The 18,468-nt window shown below is 43.8% G+C and overlaps 1 protein-coding gene across 1 annotated transcript in view; it reads right to left on the bottom strand.

Annotated features, from left to right (window-relative positions):
- The window catches only part of LGI2 (leucine rich repeat LGI family member 2), a 403,046-nt gene that overhangs the window by 233,773 nt on the left and 150,805 nt on the right, over positions 1-18,468 (bottom strand). Inside the window, exon 3 of the mRNA XM_086964016.1 lies at positions 10,926-10,997. Coding sequence (XP_086820142.1) covers positions 10,926-10,997 — 72 coding nt within the window. The remainder of the gene's footprint in view (positions 1-10,925; positions 10,998-18,468) is intronic.

Below are 18,468 nucleotides of genomic sequence, written 5' to 3'. Positions count from 1 at the left end.
CAGTGCATTACATGTGCAAGTTATAGTGAGTCCAACTAACTATAACGTGGGAATTTCATTGGTTTTATGTCAGTAAAATTTCCAGTTAACTATAACTGGTGTGAAACCTATAGTTTTTTCAGTGAATTTAATAGGTTTTTTAAATGCTAATTCCTAACTATAACTAGTGTGAAACCTATGTTTTTTTCAGTGAATTTCAAAGGTTTTTTTAATGCTAATTCCTAACTAAAAGTCTCACTTTATAAGTAAGACTGTTAGCGCTCTAGTTGTTCTTTAGAACACTCTGGTACATACTATCATTGGGCTATACTTGCTCTACATCTGGCTGATATTTGGGCTACATTTGTATTTTTTTGTCTCTGGTGGCCATCTTTGGGCTACATTGGGCTACATTGGGCTACATTTGGGCTACATTTGGGCTCTAACATATATAAAGTCCAAAGTAGGCCAATATATATATTTTTAAAGTTAATTTCCTTAAAAACAACTGGAGCATATATCTTGAGACATAGCAAACGCACATCGGGCTACCAGTCCTTACAATTTTTCCAAATTTTTTTTTACATTTTTTTTTTAATTTTTATTTTTTGTCTTGGAGTGCTCCCGGTGCGCGCCCCGGAAAGCGTAGTATTTTGAAGCACCCCAGTGCGCGAAACCGGGAAGCGTCCCGTTAGCGCCAATGTCGCGATCGAAAACAACATCGTGACGCGTCGCGTAAGCGTGACGTATCGTGTAGCCGCGTTATGCGTCTTATGACGCGCTGCGTAAACGCACCCGGAAGCTCTCCGCGGCACGGCCCGGAGCGTGTAACGTAAGCGCGCCGGAGCACGTAACGTAAGCGCATCGGGTCATGTGACTTGAAAATAACACTTTTCATTGGTTCTCATCATTTTTTTTCTCCAAATAATGAAAGCCCCCTCCTTTTTTCCTCATTCTTACTTTCTTCATTGAGAGAGCAAGAGCTATTTTGGAGGAGACAATGGCTTCACTTGTTGCTGCAGCTGGTCCACCCCACCACCACCCCCACCACCATGAAAAGAAGGTCCACCACCACAGTTTCTTGGAGGACAAGAAGAAGAGGAGGAAGAAGAGGAGGAGGAGGATCAACAACCAAGGCGCTTCCTCCCAGAAGAACCCAGACAAAGGCACGTTAAAGTGCACTTCATTTGGCAATTTTTTTCTTTTCCAGATGACCAAAAAAAGGTGAACGCCCCCAAAGTCACCTGTCTTATATGTGACAAAGTTCTCTCCAGGGGCAATCCCTTAAAGAAATATTCTTTTGGTAATTATACCATGATCCGCCACATGGAGAGGTGGCATCCCAATAATTTATCTGAGGCTGAAGTCCAAGAACTTCGTACCAACCCACCCCCTGTGGCCAGCACTTCCTCTTCAGTACCCTCACTTTCTGGTCCTGAAGAACGGCAAATGGTGCCAAATATTCAGCCAAAATTTGGCAAGGTCAAATTTCTTTGCATTTACTGTGGCAAAACTTTATGCTAAGGTGAACCTAGCGCCACCTTAATAAATAATGCTATAGACAACCACAAATGCAGCAAGGAAAGAAAACAGCAATTCTTTTCTCTTTTTTTGCTCCTGTTGAGCTATTTCCAATTCCCTGTTTTTTGTTTGTTCCCTTAAAAAAACTCAAAAAATATAAAATTGTTCAAAAACACAAAAAAATAAAAAAATGTTCAGAAAAATAATTTAAAAAAAATAAAACAACAAAAAGAATTTTAAAAAAGTTATTTTCAGAACTACCTCCCATTTATAAAATATTGCCAAAAATTTTTAAACTCTGGCATTCTTTTTTCTCGGTTGTGCGCTTCCCGGTGTCCTCCCCGGTGCACGTACCGGGTGCTCCCCCCCGCGCAAATCAAAAAAAAATATTTTTTTTTGCCCCGCGAGGCCATTTTATAGCCCCCACATCAAACTTAGGGGATCAGTGGGGGTCTACCCTGCCCCCTTATGGTCATTTCCCCCTTTGTTTTGGCCACCTCTTGTGTCTCGATCCTACCGAGACACAAGATGGCGGCCACTCCGGACTGTTTAGAATGTTTACAGACACCCAAGAACCAATCGGCTTTCTGCGCGCAAGTCGGGTGGCGCGCCCGGAGCGCTCCCCGGAGCGCGTACCGGGGCGCTGTCATAGATATATATATTTTTTTGAACCTAAATTACTCAAAATCCACTGAAGCACATATCTTGAGACATAGCAAAGGCACATCGGGTTACCAGTCCCTACAGTTTTGCCAAGTTTGGTGGAAATCCATTCAGCCGTTTGGGCTAAAAGTGAGGTCGACCGCCCTATGGAAATTAACATGGGGAAAACACGTTTTGGGACCCCCTTTTATCTCGGCCCCCGCTTCACAAATCCCCCCCCAAACTTTCAGGGAAGGACCAGGGCGCCGCGAGGCCATTTTGAGGAAATTTTCAGGCAGATTCGTCAACCGGCGCCAAAGTTATTCCAAATAGAATTTTGAGATTTAACATTGAAAAAAATCCTAACTATAACTACCTACTGGCGACCGCCAGTAGGTAATATCTATATATATATAGATAGTCTTAAAACTATAGTTAATGACATACGTGCGTAGTAAGGCCCTCCTGATGTAATACACCACACAGTAAAGGTACTCTCGATGTAATAACCGTGATGTAATGACTCCTGGCGTAAAAACCAACAATGTAACACCTGACATTCGATTTGGGGTTGTGCCATATGAAATGAGCAATGAAAGTTACAATTTAAGACATAGCCTTTCCCACTGCTTAGACTGACTGTTGTCTTAATAAGTTGAAGAGCTGGAGCAGTGCAATTTAGCACCTGGAACTGTTTTTTACCACTGGACCTTTGAAGGAACATTCTGCTTTTGAATGGAAATGTTGTTATGTTATGTCATTTATGTTATGTAGCAGTATTTGTTGATTTTTATATAGCAGTAATGGACCTAACACAATAACATAACACAAATCAGAATAATAGCACACCAAAAATGTAATTGGGCACAGCACAACAAAACAGTTATAATAAAATGCAGAACAACCACAGAGCAACACAACGCAGTGATCAAGCACAAAATAAAACAGCACAAACCAAAAAGTTCCATTACCAACACAACAAAATGTAAAACAACAAATATGAAAAAAAAACATAGACACTTTTAGATAGGGTCTGAGGCGATCTTTAAGACCTGCCTGGATACCTTGCTCCAATTCACAGTCTGTCGTAGTTCAATTTTAAATTCACATATCACTTATGCACTGTACTTATTTCCCACAAAAGTCAACTGCTCTCATCTGATAGTTTAGAAAGTTCCCTTCTCGTATCAGTTCAATAAAAACATCCTCGGGCTCCCCCATACTTTATGATGGGGATGTAGCCCTTAGTGTCACTAGAGTGACTTTTAGAGGAGACCCAGATGATGAAGCATGTCACCAAATTGGTGAGTGAAGGGAATCCGTAAATGTAAGAAATATTTTCCTATTGCGGCGCATACATTGGGTTCTGTTTTCTAGAGTTCATTGTGCTTAGAACATTATTTTAGACCCTTGGATACTTGAGGTATATAAATAACAAATATGCACAGATTCTGCAAGCCTTCATTCAAAATACGGTGGTTAAAGTTGTTTCGACAACGCAGTCTCCATCTCTAATCACCAAAGACAACATGCAATTGTGCCAGTAAAAAATGTTTTGTTATTCTGCCTGTGACGTCTACTTCCTGATGGCTCAATTTAAAGATCTCTTAACAATTTTCTGGGTATGTAGGTTGGGATATGTTAAAAAGCAAGAGTTATCCACAAATGGGTCTTCAGCCATCACTTTCTGAAGGTTAAATGTAGGGACTTTCTACAAACCAGCAAACTGATGTGTGACATATGAGGGAGGGAGAGGAGAGAGAGAGAGAGAGAGAGAGAGAGAGAGAGAGAGAGAGAGAGAGAGAGAGAGAGAGAGAGAGAGAGAGAGATGACTGGTATTATACAAGATAATGGAAAATGTCCTAGCCAACATATCGGAAAGTTTAAATTCTATTAAGGATACAGAGGTGAGGATTATGCTATTCTTTCATCGAGTATTTTAACATGTGCAAAAATAAACATGTCAGTCAAAGACTTCATTTCCCATAAAACCCAGTGAATAGGAATTTCAAAACAAACAAGTCGATCAACCAATCAGCCTTCATCTGCCCTTGTCTCTCTTCTATTGCCCTCATTCTTTCGGCGACCATGCCAACCAATGAAGATTTCACTCCTGTTTAGAGGACTTCGTTCCTGCAACTATCCAGAGAGCACTTATTAACCCATGTAGATGTCTCCAACCAGAGTAACAGAGAACAGTACAACCAAGAACATGTTGAAAAATACAGTCGGAACCATACTGTAACATTTTCACTGGTAGAAACTTAAAATAAACTGACATCTATAAGCAGATCTAATGACCCAGGTGACTATGATTCATCACTGGGCGGGCTTATCCTCACCTCTGTGTCCTTCAAAGAAGGGATTTTTTTCTGTTACGTTAGCTAGGAAATCTTTCATTCCCTGTCAGGACTCAGAGGCGAGGATTATGCCAGTTTAAAACTCAGCTCTTAACCCTTAGCTGCAATGGAGGAAACCAGTTGGAAAAAAAATCGCCTAAAGGTCGAATTCAATGACCAGTCTGCTGCATTCATGATATACTCCAAGCGAGCTCCAGGAGCAAAGGTTTTCGAAGCCATAGCTCCACGTGTAGAATGTGCCCTGAAAACCTTGGCATCAATGCCTGCTTCTTGCATGATCCAACTAACCCATCTCTCTATGGTCGGTGATGAGACCCCCTTGAATGGCTTCTTTAGAGCAATTAATAGTTGTCTTTCCACCTGGGGACGAAGCTCTTCTGTCATGGTGACATGGTTCTAGGCCCATGTCCTAATTCCTATCCTGTCCGATCTCTCTCTTGAAAGGAAAATGGTGAGTATTGCTTGGATACTTGTGGTGGTCTTGCCCTTCATGTTTTGCTTCCCTTGCTGGCCATTCCTTTTCGTTCAGCGGCCCGTTCCATGGCAGTGTACAGAAAGCACCACTGGTAAAAAACCCAGTAAAGTTAGCGGTGCAGCTCCCGATTTTCCACACACTTTCAAGGTCACTGTACCGTGGGTTGGACTTCTGTGTTGTACTGCACTCAAACCCGCTCCCAATGACCGGACACTGTTTCGTATCTTGCCTTGTTTCCAGAAAGCTGTGGATTACTCATCCAGAGCGTCCACTCAGTCGTTGGCAACATCTCTTCGGGGGCTTTGTGCCTCCTTGCTATCTAAAGGTACCCTTTGCACATATTTGCAAGACTTCTTTTCATTCATGACCACAGTGAGCAGAATTGTATGGAGCGCATGCATTTGCAGTAACTCATGTGCTTGGAGCGCTTATATTTGATATTGGAAAACCGCCATTGGAGTGCTTATTGTGGCATTATGCATATTGGTATTAGTTACATGTGCATGGAGTGCTTCATTTAACATTCACAGACACACGCTCGGCGTGCTTACAGTCAGTTCTTGACCCTCGCGCTTGTAGCATTTACTGTGGCATTTTGCAGCATGTGTTTGGAGCGTGGAGTGCTTCATTTTTGGCATTTGCAGACACACACTTGAAGTGCTTACAATCAGTGATTGACTCTCGTGCAAGGAGCACTCCTTGTGGCATCTTGCCGCACACAATTGGCTCACTTCATATTGGTATTGGTTGCACGTGCATGGATCGCTTCATTTGGCATTTGAAAAACACGCTTGGAGCGCACATATCTCTCATTTCATTTGTCATAACAGCTCAGGATGCTCAAGTTTATTCTTAACTACATCGTCTTAAAGCATGTTACTTTTCGATTCCATAAGGAAGGAAGTACTCAGTGAAGCCCAACTGAGTATTAATTGTTCATTTCCTGGACTATGAGATATTAAACCATGCCATGGTTGTGATGCTTATATTTATTGCCTACTGTGGGTTGGAGAGAGTGTGTCTGTGAGAGAGAGAGAGAGAGAGAGAGAGAGAGAGAGAGAGAGAGAGAGAGAGAGAGAGAGTGCGTGTGTGTGTCTATCCTTTATTCTGGGTAGTTCCAAAAATCCTATTGCCTTCTTTATTTCCGCTTTTGTTCATCATTCACTAATTCATCTTCCTCAGAGATTGGGGGTGGGTGGGAGTACACAAGATCATTGTAACGTTTTCCCAGTTTCTGACCCTGCCTTTCTATATTTAAGATGCAGACACAAAGAAGAACTTCTTATGAAATATCTAGGATCCTCTCCCATGCCCCAGCCTTCTTCCTTGTCCAGTTGATACACATATGCACAGGAAAGGTGGAGTTGGTTCATATCGTCTTTGCAAGGTCACCCAGTGTGCTTCAGATAAGGTTGGTTTTCGGTGATCTGACACATGATCTCATAGGTCTTGATACATCGGACAAAGCATAGCTTGGGAGAATCAGGAAAGTCTGAGAATGAAATGAAGCGGAAGTGACGCTTAATTCGTCCAGTAACATACATTTGACACCGCCTGGTGTAAAAGTACTCCCCATGATGTTCAGGGTTCTAACATTTGATGCCCTCCTGCACAAAATCAGACAAAAAAGAATGGCCAACTTGGCCGGCAATTGTTTACTGGAGCGGTACCTATTACTTGGCCATGAGATAAGCAGGTTTAAAACGTTATTCCCAACCCAAAGGACTGAATATCCTGGCTCCGGTGGAAGAGACAAATGAATGCCCGGTGCAATTTCTTAACCAGGTGATAGTCCCCAACAAGCAGGCCCCGAACCATAGTTAGCCTGCAGAGATCACTGACCTAAAAGTATTGACCAATCTTTAGGCCATTCCTTTTGAAGCTAAGGAGGCCAGGAAATTGGGCCCAACTGGAGAGAACCTCTGAGGAGATTAGAGCCCCGGACGCCCCGGGTCCTCACACATTTCTAAGATTTTTGTAAGCAGACCCATTATGTCCAGGAGTTTGTCTTGGCACGGCCACCAGGAGCAGTTGAATACCTTTCTTTCTTTGGGTCCTTCATATACTTGGGACAGAAAAGTAGCCATGCGCTGGTAAATTTATGGTGTGACATCCTCTTTCCCATCCTAGGACGGGTAGGGGCACTCTGCTGGAAGACAGTTCAGTACTTCGTGGTCAAGAGGTTTACGAAGCCTGCTTGCCACATACCTCTGGAGCCCACCTGGAGAACAGAGGGTGCATGAGATACTCTGGGTCCAACATATCAAATTGTGATCCAGAGGGCTCTTCTGTGGAGGGACCTGACTCTGCAAAGGGGTTGGATATGGGCCTCAAAGAGCGGTCGTAGTGTGAATCATCATCCAACAACGTGTGGAAACCTTCAGAGGCCGGGGGAAGGGAAGCATAGTATTGCCTGGGGCTGAGGAGCCCACTGGGGTGTTCAGATCAGGCTGAGCAGGGGGCTGGTGCCTAAGGAAGCCTTTTTAGCCAAGACAATGTCACTAGGTCCTCCCCTGAGGGTTGTGGGCAGTCATACAGGTTCCTGGGGGGCAGTGGACGATCCTGGAGGTAGAGGCGCTGAAGGCCCAGGAAGTTTTGATGGTAGGTGTTGTAGGCATCTCTGCGCTATGTCCATTAACTTCTTCTCCAGGGAAGCCATTGCGATAGAGACTGCCTTAATTATGGAGGCATGCAATGCATCACAGAACTTGACTGTGACATGGAAGGAGATTTCTTCTCCTCAGTGTAATAATCAACATATTCCTCCATGTGGATGATGAGGTAGGCATTTCCTCAAATGTCCAAATGTATTGATCAGTAGTGGTCACCCACCAGGAAAGAGGATATCAGATGACTGTGGGGGGAGGCCCAGAGAATATAGAGTAGCAGGGCTCAAGGCCTTCAAAGGCCTTCAGTAATGGAGGGGTTATGGGTCCCAGCAGACACAAATCAACCTTTTAATTCACAGGCTCATTAAACTGTATTGTTGCAACCTGGTCATTGTCTGTCAGTACACAGGAGTCACTCTGCTCCTTCCAAGTCTTACTCCATATGGTGTATTCGCTCCAGGCTGTCCGGGCCAAACAAATTCAGTTCTACTGCGAATGGAGGTGCTTGGCAATGCAGGGGAAATTCAACACACAATCTGTTTCGTTATAGAGGGAAGCAAGTGTCTTGTTGTGAGACTTATGAAGGGCCCCATTCCTCAATACACCAGATTTAGCTCAAAATAGGATAGGAGCAGCAAAACATTGCCATGGCTGCTAAGCAGCACACGGCAGAAGCGCTGACTCAGGAGAAAACAAACATAAATGATATACGCAATTACATATTAAAGGGGGACCAGAGTCCTGATACTCATCTGAAGCGGGCTGCGAGCAACAAAGAAAGAGGGCAATAGAAGAAGGACTAGAGCAGATGAAGCTACTCACTGCAGATGATTGGTTGATGTTCTTGTTTGTTTAAAACTTTATATTGCTTGGGTTTTATGGGAAATTAATTATTTGATTGACATGTTTCTATGGCTGCTGTTAAAATAAACAAAGAAAGAATAGCATATTCCTCTCCTCCGGTTCCTGGCCTAGAGTCTAACTGTAACTGCACTACATGAAGTTATGTCTTTCACCACAGGGTTGCAGCCTCATCTTCTATAAAGGGTTTTCAGTGAGAGGTCAGCTCCTGTCCATGTTTTCAGACTAGCAACATAACATGCATTTTTGTGCATGAATCTAACTTGATCAGGTTTGGTCGATTTGGTCAGCAGTTATCCCGAAAACCTGGCAAATGAGCTCCTGAACCTATTTTGGCCACCACTGTTCTATGTGGTCATATTCCTATTCCTTGATACAAGCAATATACACAGAGTTATATCTATTAGCTGTGATAGCATATTAAATGACATAAATGCAGGGCAAAATATTATGGAAGCTTTAGAAACATGTATATCCCCTTGGGCGGTTGAAAATATATAGGAAAGTCATGTACTGCAAGTTGAGACAAATGGCTAAATATGTTTTGTGAATATGTATAACGTGGCTAATCACCCACAAGGGTATCCAGGCACTTATAATAATAATAATAATAAGAAAGATTTATAGAGCGCCTGGTTACACCCACTGGTGTGTCCCCGCGCTGTGGTGAGAGGCAACCCTACGATGCTAGAGAGCGAATGAAGAAGTTAAAAATGCCCTAAATCCTCACGAAAAAGGTGAGTGTTTAAGTCCTTCCTAAACCTGGATTCCACTGCCTCCAACCTGAGACTCAGTGGCAGTTTGTTCCATTTTTGAGGGGCCAGGCAACGAAATGATCTGCCACCTATCCTGGCCTTCAAGATCTTAGGGACCGTCATCAGACCTGATCCACGAGATCTCGGCTGCCTAGTGGGCACATAATGAGAGACCAGGTCCGCCAAATATGCAGGGCCCTTACCTTGGGAGATGCGGTGGCCCACACAGAGTGCCTTAACCGCTTCGCCGCGGCGGCTTTTCCCGCTGTGCGCGGCATTTTTAAAAATCCCGCGTAACGTGACAAATCCAGCTCGTCATCCGCGCAGCGCAGGTAACGCCCATGACGAGCTGGCTTTGTCATCCGCGTCGAAGGGGTTAAACATCACCCTCTCTCTAATGGGAAGCCAATGGATAGAGACCAGAGCCTTCTTTGCAGACGCCCTTCTAGGTAACATGAGAACCAACCTAGCCGCCGCGTTCTGCACATATTGGAGCCTATGTAAGCACGTCCCCGTCGCACCCAGATACAGTAAATTACCGTAATCCAGGCGGGAGGTTACAAGGGCATGCACCATGGTCTTCCTGGCATGTACAGGCAGCAGGTCCAGGGTCTTACGGAGCCCTTTTAGGACCCCAAAATAGGTACCTACCACCCGTCTGGGCTGGTACTCGAAAGAGAGTTTAGGATCCAGCCACATACTCAAGTTCTTCACCTGAATACTCGGTATGGGAGTGGGACCCAAGGTCTGGGGCCACCACGCCGACGACCAAGCTGAAGGGGTGCGACCTACAATCAGTACCTCGGTCTTGTTGCCGTTCAGCTTCAGGCAGCTATTAGACATGCACGATGCCAGTTCCTGAAGACAAGCCGTGAAGTTGACGGCCGCCGAGTCTATATCCTGGGTAAGGGACACCACCAGTTGTGTGTCGTCAGCGTAAGACACGACCCTGATCCCAAACCTCTCAGCGATGTTAGCAAGGGGGGCCATATAGAGATTGAAGAGGGTCGGACTCAAGGCTGAGCCTTGCGGCATCCCCTGGAGTAGCTTAATGCTCTTAGAGTAGTTGGAACCCTGTCTCACCTAGAAGCTACGCTCCGCCAGAAAGGAACCCAGCCACCTCAGGGCGAGACCAGAGACACCACCCGCCCTTAGACACTGTAGCAAGGTGTGATGAGCCACAGTGTCAAAGGCGGCGCTAAGGTCGAGCAGGATCAGGGCCACTGTCTGCCCAGCATCAACCCTCTGCCTAATAGTTTTCACGGCATAAAGCAGCGCCGTCTCAGTGGAATGACCAGCCCGAAAACCCGATTGACGATTTGTGGTTAAAATGTAATTTGTAATATGGCTGAGATGTAGTTTGTCCCTCTAATTGTATTCTAATTTTGCCTCCTAAGTGGAAAATAGTGCTCACCTAATAATATTAGACTTTAAGTATGGTATGTGTGATGTATGTAATGCTTTGGACAAATAATACGTTATTTGTTAGCTCTATGTTTATCCTGAAGCTGTAAGACTACTTGATCCATTTGCATACTCTGGGAGGTAAATTGTATAAAATGGGCACACTGTGTTCTACCAGGATATAAGATAACAGACGTCTCTTATGCATCATTCCCAAATGCTTCCAACTACGTCTCAAAGTCAGACAATAAGGCAAATAATCAAGTCTTCTTTTTCTGTAAAGGGCTATATGAGCTGTCAGAGACAATGAACAACTTACAGGTACTCCAGGTGGAAAAGACCAGCAAAGGCTTCATCTCGTATGACAGTGAATGTGTTGGAGTTCAGCAAGCTGAAAATACAGAACAGAGATAAAAAGTCAACACGGCAGGCTGAAATGAGGAGTGAAGATCAATTCGTGTTTATTGACTACAAAGCCATTATATTCACTGAGCTGGCTTTGCTGCTCCGTTGAACCTCATCAGGAAAACAACACTTCAGTTCACAGGCAGACAGGAAGAGCTGACTGAACATGTTCACTTTTATTGCCAGAATAAGTAGCACCATTTATGTCACTTCATGATAAGATACCGAGGAAATCCCTGATAAGAAGAAATGGCAGCCTTAGAAAAGTGCTTCCCACTGCACAAGCCGGGAATTGGCTTATATACTACACAGGCTGTTGAGTCCACCAGAGCGAGCCACAAAGGATGGGATGGGCATTTCTGTTTTTTAATTATGTATGTTGATTGTTCTAATCACAAATAGGTCAAGATGTACAGTAACAGTTTATGGTGCTAAAATAATATAAACAAGGAATGGCTGAGCCAGCCTTCTCAATAGACAAAGCATTTTTTACACAAATAAGAAACAGTAAGAGCTCATTATGAGTGGTCGAGTGTTCATGCCCTGCCCTTAGGAGGGAATATTGGCTTCGCCGGGAGTCACTAGTGCTACATTTCTGCTTTTCTTTTTTTATCAGGGACTAATCCTCCAGGTCACCTGTCATACTTGGAGGACTTTGTTCAAGGTAAAACAGAACAATCACTGGTTAACATGGGGGAACTCATGCGGAAACAGCACTTCCACATTCCATGAAGGGCTGTGGAAGGTTGGGGTCAACTTTTGATCCCACAGCAACACCAGGACCTGGCATTACTTTTTTTAAAAATATATTTATGTATTTATTTATGCAAATGTATATAGTGCGGACGTTACCCAAAGGGGCTGGAGTGTTTTACAGGAGCAATATTCCATTCCATGGAAGTTACAGATGATTTAAGATAGATAATAAAGCCTCAAGCAATTACAAAGGTTAAAACTACAACAAGGTAGATCATTACATAAAAACAAAGTTTACAAGGCATAAAAAGGTTGAAGTAGTACACAGAGGTGTAAATAGCCATAAAAAGGTCGAGGTAGTAGGCAACCATTAGACAGTTACCCTCGGTATCGGTAATACCGAATGTGGTTACTGCCTCAAGACTCCAGGCCCCTCATAGTGAGGACCTATATCTTAGTACATAAAAATTATAAAAATAAGTCAGTAATTCATAACTTTAGTACAGTCATGAACCAACGGTCAGGTTTCACAATATATTGTTTCTGAATTAAGAACAGAGGTACGTAACTACATGAATACACCCAACCAGGAAATGCTGTATTGTGGCGTCGAAATTATATAGTGCTTCATTATGCTGTTGAGGCCTCAAATAGCTCCGATTCGAGGTCAAATAATGGTTGAATGTGTGTTATTTGTAGTTAGACCTATATGACAGGTGTTAGGTGCGGGCGTAAGGATCGGAGAGGTGCTCCAATGTTGCAGCATACTGAAAGTTGCACATAAGAATGACGGTTAAAAGAAAAGGGGTAGAATAGGTTCAGTCATTAATGCGAATACCTGCTATTTCTTTTAAGTGTGGCCTCTATTAAACAAATATGTGAATGGAATGTTAAAATACTCTCTGAATTTCGAGTTGGATGCACTTATTCTTAATCTTGCTGGTATCAAGTACCCGAGCTTGACCGTGCGGACTGAGAAAGAGCTTCCACTAGTTCAAGACAATTTTAAAAGGAAGGAATGATCAAGAGCAAGGCCTACACAGAGTGCAAAAATCTTATTTGGCAATAGCTACAGAGTTCTGATAAAGGAAAGTGGTCCGGTGTTGTGGGTGGCTCAAAGTAAAGTATGATGCACATTGCTTTAACAGTGATACGTGGAACTACAAGCAAAGGATATAAGGGTTTGAGGACTGGTGGTAAGATCACAGATGGGATATTTAGTTTGAGGAGTTTCTAGCCGCTAAGTCCTGGATTCTCTGTTGCCTAATAAACAGGTAGAGTTAGCCCTGATGTCATTGGCATAGTCAAGACAGGAAAGCAGTAAAGCTGTGGCAGTTTCTACCTTTTGAAGGAAATGTAGGTAAGGGAAAATCCCACTGAGGGATCACATGATGAAGCAGAATTTGCATTTAGTAACTTGATTTGCTTATGCTACAAAGGGGGAGAAAGAAAGTTATATTCACACTCACATTCCATACTTGGGTTAAGGGGTTTGATGGAGGACTTTTTCTGTCACAAGGTAGAATACTAATAGATGATTTATTTTCCAAATATAAGCATATCCATTTTCAATGTGTTTACCTTGAGGTGTTTAGCTACCAGTGGTCATTGAGTTGGAGGAATTGGCTCATGGCATGGAAGTCAAGATTTGATAGAGTTTCAAGCTTTAGAATGACTTGTGTGTCATCAGCATGGTTGTAGTACTTTAGGTTGAAAGAGAAGATGAGGTCAGGAACAGGCTAAGGTTCATGTTGTAGAGGAGAGTGATGATGGTGTTGCAGCAGAAGCTTTTTCTCACCTCTGGGCCCATGAATGGCTTTGCAACTTAGTCACTTTACTCAGATTATATACTTTACCCACAGAAGCATTTGTCTCTGATGGACCTTGCTTCATCGCCGTGGGGGTGAGAAATCAGGTTGTCGAACTGTTGGCCACCCAATGCAGACCAATAATTCGTAGCCAACTGAAAGGGGGCTACGAATTATTGTGTCCACTTATCAGCAATCCCACTATCTGGGAAATTCTGGGGTTAGCAGGTAGTCTAGTTGTTCCCTAAGGACCCCCAGCAGCGAAGGGGACTTTAATCGCCATCCAAGAGCACACCAGGGAGTGCGTTTGCAGAGTGGTGGAGAAAGGGAGCACCGCCTGCTATGACAACTTAGCAATCCCGCTTTGTGGGACCTACTGGAGGTAATAGGAGAGGTAGCTGGCCCCCAATGCTGTCCTTGGGGGCCAACTACCACTTCTATTACCTCAACTAAGTCCCACACAGTGGGAGGCCACGCCCTCTTTTCTCCACCACTCTGCAAAAGTGCCTCCTGGCACAGTACTAGTTCGGGGTGGAGCCCACATTACTCCTGAGGCACTTTAGGGGCCAAGAAGCCCTCCTGGCATCACCTGTAAGTCTTATGCAGCGGAAGTCCTTATACTATTTTTATAACACTCCAATTGCCAGATTGTTTTTCATCTTCTTTATTCTTTATGTTCTCAAATTATATAGTAATACAAAAAGACAAATGCACGTTAGGAACAGCCTATGCGTTTCGTCCCTGTTCTCCTGGGACTTCTTCAGGGCAACAATCCAACTTTTTTGAAGTCCTAAGTACAATCATTTTATATAATTCCAAGAACATACCTCTAGTGTCTCTCCTATAGAGTCAATGGTTGGTGAAACCCTCTTTAACCCCATTGAATCCAAGACAGGTCTCCCATTTGTTTGTTCTCTCCTATTGATCCTGTGTTCAGTAATCAGGAGAGAAAAGGGCATGCAAAAGTTCACTTGACGAGCATCTTCATGACAGGCATCAATTTCTATTGGCCCCTCTGTAATTTCTCTAGAGCACCTGGGCGTGTAATGCCCCCTGTTTCTGGTAGTAGTCTGTTATCACAACGGCTTAAGTATGGTATGTGCTCTCATTTTGCTTGAACATAAGCGGTATACAATTGTTTATTTATTCTAGATTAATTCTGGACCATTGGTGTAAGAAAGGAATATATAGTGCTCTAAAACCGTTTTCCTGTTGTATTAATGTGGTATTTAGTGTATAGGAATTATGAGGAGTGGGATTATATGTTTTGGAGAGTAATTATGTGGTATTGTAGTCTGTGTTGTGGAGTGGTAACATCAGGTTTAGTCTTCCTTGTTTCCATAGAAGCTAAACTATAAACTCACTAAGACACAGAAAAAGAAGGTACTACTAAAGAGCAATTCTGGTCCTAGTCGGAGGTATGAGCAGCGCCACTGGAATTATGTGACTGTTCGGCTGCCCCAATTTTCACATAATGAAACATTTTCTGCATTTGCCAAATATTCCATCATCTGATGCCTAATCTGCAGATTTGAACAAAAAAAGCCTTGTTTCTAGCTCAAATTGGTCAAATGTTCCCAGAAATGCAGTGAGTGTCACATGTTACAGCGTGGTGGAAGGCCCTTGGCAAAGCTGGCATGGTCACGTGTTACTTATAGCTAAATGTGGGTGTTGCCCCTTTCTGCATTTCTCTTGCTTCTTTCAACACCTTTCTTCCTCTTTCTATACCTCACTGTCTTTATTCTGCTCTTCACCTGCCCCTTTCTTCACCTTGCTTGCCTCTTTCAGCACCTCTGTTGCTTTCTTTCTGCAGATCTCTTGCCTCTTTCTGCTTCTTTCTTGCCTATGTGCATTTCTCCTGCCTGTTTCTGCACTTCCCTTGCCTCTTTCTGTACCTATCTTGCATCTTTCTGACCTTATTTACCTGTGTGTGCACCTCACTCTCTTCCTTCTGCACCTCTCTTGCCTCTTTCTGCACTACTCTTGCCTTTTTCTGTAACTCTCTTGCCTCTTTCTGCAGCTTTCTGTACTTCTCTTGCCTCCTTCTACACTTCCCTTGCCTCTTTCTATAACTCTCTTGCCTCTGTTGGCACCTCACTTGCTTCTATCTGTATCTCTCTAGCCTCTTTGTGCACCTTTATTGCCTCTTTCTGTACCCTTCTTGTCTCTTTCAGCACCTCTGCTTCTATCTGTACTTCTCTTCCATTTTGTCTGCACCCCTCTTGCCTCTTTCTTTACCCCTCTTGCCTATTTGTGCACCTCTCCTACCTGTTTCTGTACCCCTCATGCCTCTTTCTGCACCTCTGTTGGGTCTTTCTGCATTGCTCTTGCTTCTTTCTGCACCTCTTTTGAAAATTTCTGTATCCCTCTTACCTCTTTCCTGACCCCTGTTCCCTCTGTCTGCACCTTTAATGCCTGTTTCTGCACTTCTCTTGACTCCTTCTGTACCTCTGATGCCTCTTTCTGTACTTCTCTTGATCTTTCTGCACCCTTCGCACCTCTTTCAACACCTCTGATGCTTCTTTCTGCACTTCTCTTCCTTCTTTCTGCACCCCTCTTGCCTCTTTCTGCACCTCTGTTGTTTCTTTCTGCACTGCTCTTGCTTCTTTCTGTACCTCTTTTGCAAATTTGTGCATCCCTCATGCCTCTTTCTGTACCCCTCTTCCCTATTTCTCTACCTCTCTTGCTTCTTTCTGCACTTCTCTTGCTTCTTTCTGCACCCCTCTTGCCTCTTTCTGCACCTCTTTTGCTTCTTTCTGTACTTTTCTTGCCTTTTCTGTACCCCTTGCCCCTTTTGGCATCTCTGTTGGTTCTTTCTGCACTGCTCTTGCTTCTTTCTGCACCTCTGACTTAGAGGTAGTTTTAATCCCCTGCCAAATTATGTACTAGGGCCTTACAGGGAAAGTCATGCCGGGCATTGAGGACGTATTTAACAACCCAAATAGGGTGAGTGATGTATCTTTTCTGCAACTTGTTTTTTGTTTTGTTTCTTACAAGGGGTGTCTACGTTCACGAGGTATTACTTGTGAGTATCACATCAGGTGGCTATCACTCTGCAAACACACCTCCTGGCGTGTTCTAAGTTGGGGGATTAAGTCCCCTTCATTCCTGAGTGTCCCTGGGGGCCAGCTAGCCCACCAGGTACCTTCAGTAAGCCCTGCACAACTGGATTACTGAGAGTGGTCTAAAGCCACACCCCCTTGTTACACCTCACGGCAAACACACCTCCTGGTGGTCCCAGGGCCACGTGCCCCCTACATTTCAATCATGTAGCCCGGGGAGGTGGTGGGCCCCGGGGCTTGGGGGGGAGGCCCCCCGCCCAAGTTAATGATAGCCCCGGGGAGCTGGCAGCCCCGGAGCCTGCAAGAACACCTGGCTGAAAATAACAATGCCCCTGGGAGGTAAGGGCCCCCGGGGCAGCAGGGGCCATGTGGCCCCCGCATATAATTAACTATGCCACGGGAAGGTGGAAGTCCCTGGGGCTTCACCGGCCCCTGTGGGCCCCCACTAATAATTTTGCGCATTGCCCCCGGGACCTGCCCCTCCCAGGGGCTTATAGAAAACAAAATGAAGGAGCCCGCGCTTCATTTTATTTTAATCTTTTCAGCCGGATTCGCACACCCAGTGTGAATTCGGCTGATTTGTTTTTTAAAAAAATGCTTTTTTTGTGCCTGGAGGGACCCCCTGAGCAGGCCTAGGGGGGTCAGGGTATTTCTACCCTGCCCCCTTTTCTTCATTTTTAAACTTTTTTCCTTTTTCTTGTGACTCGCGTCACAAAATGGCTGCCAACACATTCTGGTTTGGAGTGTTGGCAGCCAATCAGAATTAAGCTTGTGCTTGGGAGGATTCACGACTCCTCCTGGGTGTTCAGATATCGATATGTTTATTTTTTGAATTTCTCAGAAACTACTAAACAGATTTACACCATTTTAAAATAGGTTGCTTTCGGAACCAAGAGCTACCTTTTTGCCGAATTTGGTGTAATTCCGTTCAGCACTTCGGGCTGTAGCCTGTTCCAAAAATTCCTACGGAAATTAACATGGGGAAAACGCGTTTTGAGGCACCCCTTTTTATTTGGCTCCCACTTGATCAAGACAGGAGCTGATATGAGTGAACAATTCGTTTTAAAAATTTCGCGAAGATTCGTCAAACGGGGCCCAATATATTGGCAAAACTAAAAACGCTTTTTGAATAGAAACAAGGTCCTAACTATAACTACCTACTGCTGGCTGCCAGTGAGTTATATATATATATATATATATATATATATATATATATATATATATATATGTGTGTATATATATATATATATATATATGTGTGTATATATATATATAAATATATATATATATATATATATATATATATATATATATATATATATATATATATATATATATATATATATATATATATATATATATATATGTCCAAAACAAAGCTCAGGGCTTTGAAGCCGCACAGCGCTGAAAGTTTGGTCACAAACCTTTATTTGCAAGCACATTGTATGCCCTCCAGTTGCTGTATCCTTCGGCCTGACGCGTTTCGATGCCTTTGTGCATCTCTTCAGAGGCCAGCACAGGGAAAGTTCTTTTGCCACTCTACTCCCACAGCAATGCTGAATTAATTAGCCTCCGGTGTGCTGTGATGTTCACGTTTTTACCACAACTGCATGCTGGGAAGTGGAGTCTTTGTAGGCAGTGTTAACCCTCCAATGGGTCCCGTCCCTGTGCCTCAATTTAGGATTGTTTGATTAGCCCTCCAATGGGCCCCAGACGGTGTACAGTGTGCTTAAGTCCTGCTACTTCCAGCGCCAATACAGACGGGACATTACCCCCCTGCTGGTCCTTTCTTCGGTTCTCAGAGGTGCGTCGCTTCCACGGTCCGAGCAACTGTGTAAATATGTCCAAAACAAAGCTCAGGGCTTTGAAGCCGCACACCGCTGAAAGTTTG

Source organism: Lissotriton vulgaris, chromosome 3_2, assembly GCF_964263255.1.
Source record: "Lissotriton vulgaris chromosome 3_2, aLisVul1.2, whole genome shotgun sequence".
In the NCBI taxonomy this organism is placed as follows: domain Eukaryota; kingdom Metazoa; phylum Chordata; class Amphibia; order Caudata; family Salamandridae; genus Lissotriton; species Lissotriton vulgaris.
The sequence above is the reverse complement of the archived record's forward strand: the minus strand, read 5'-3'. Positions and strand labels throughout refer to the sequence as shown.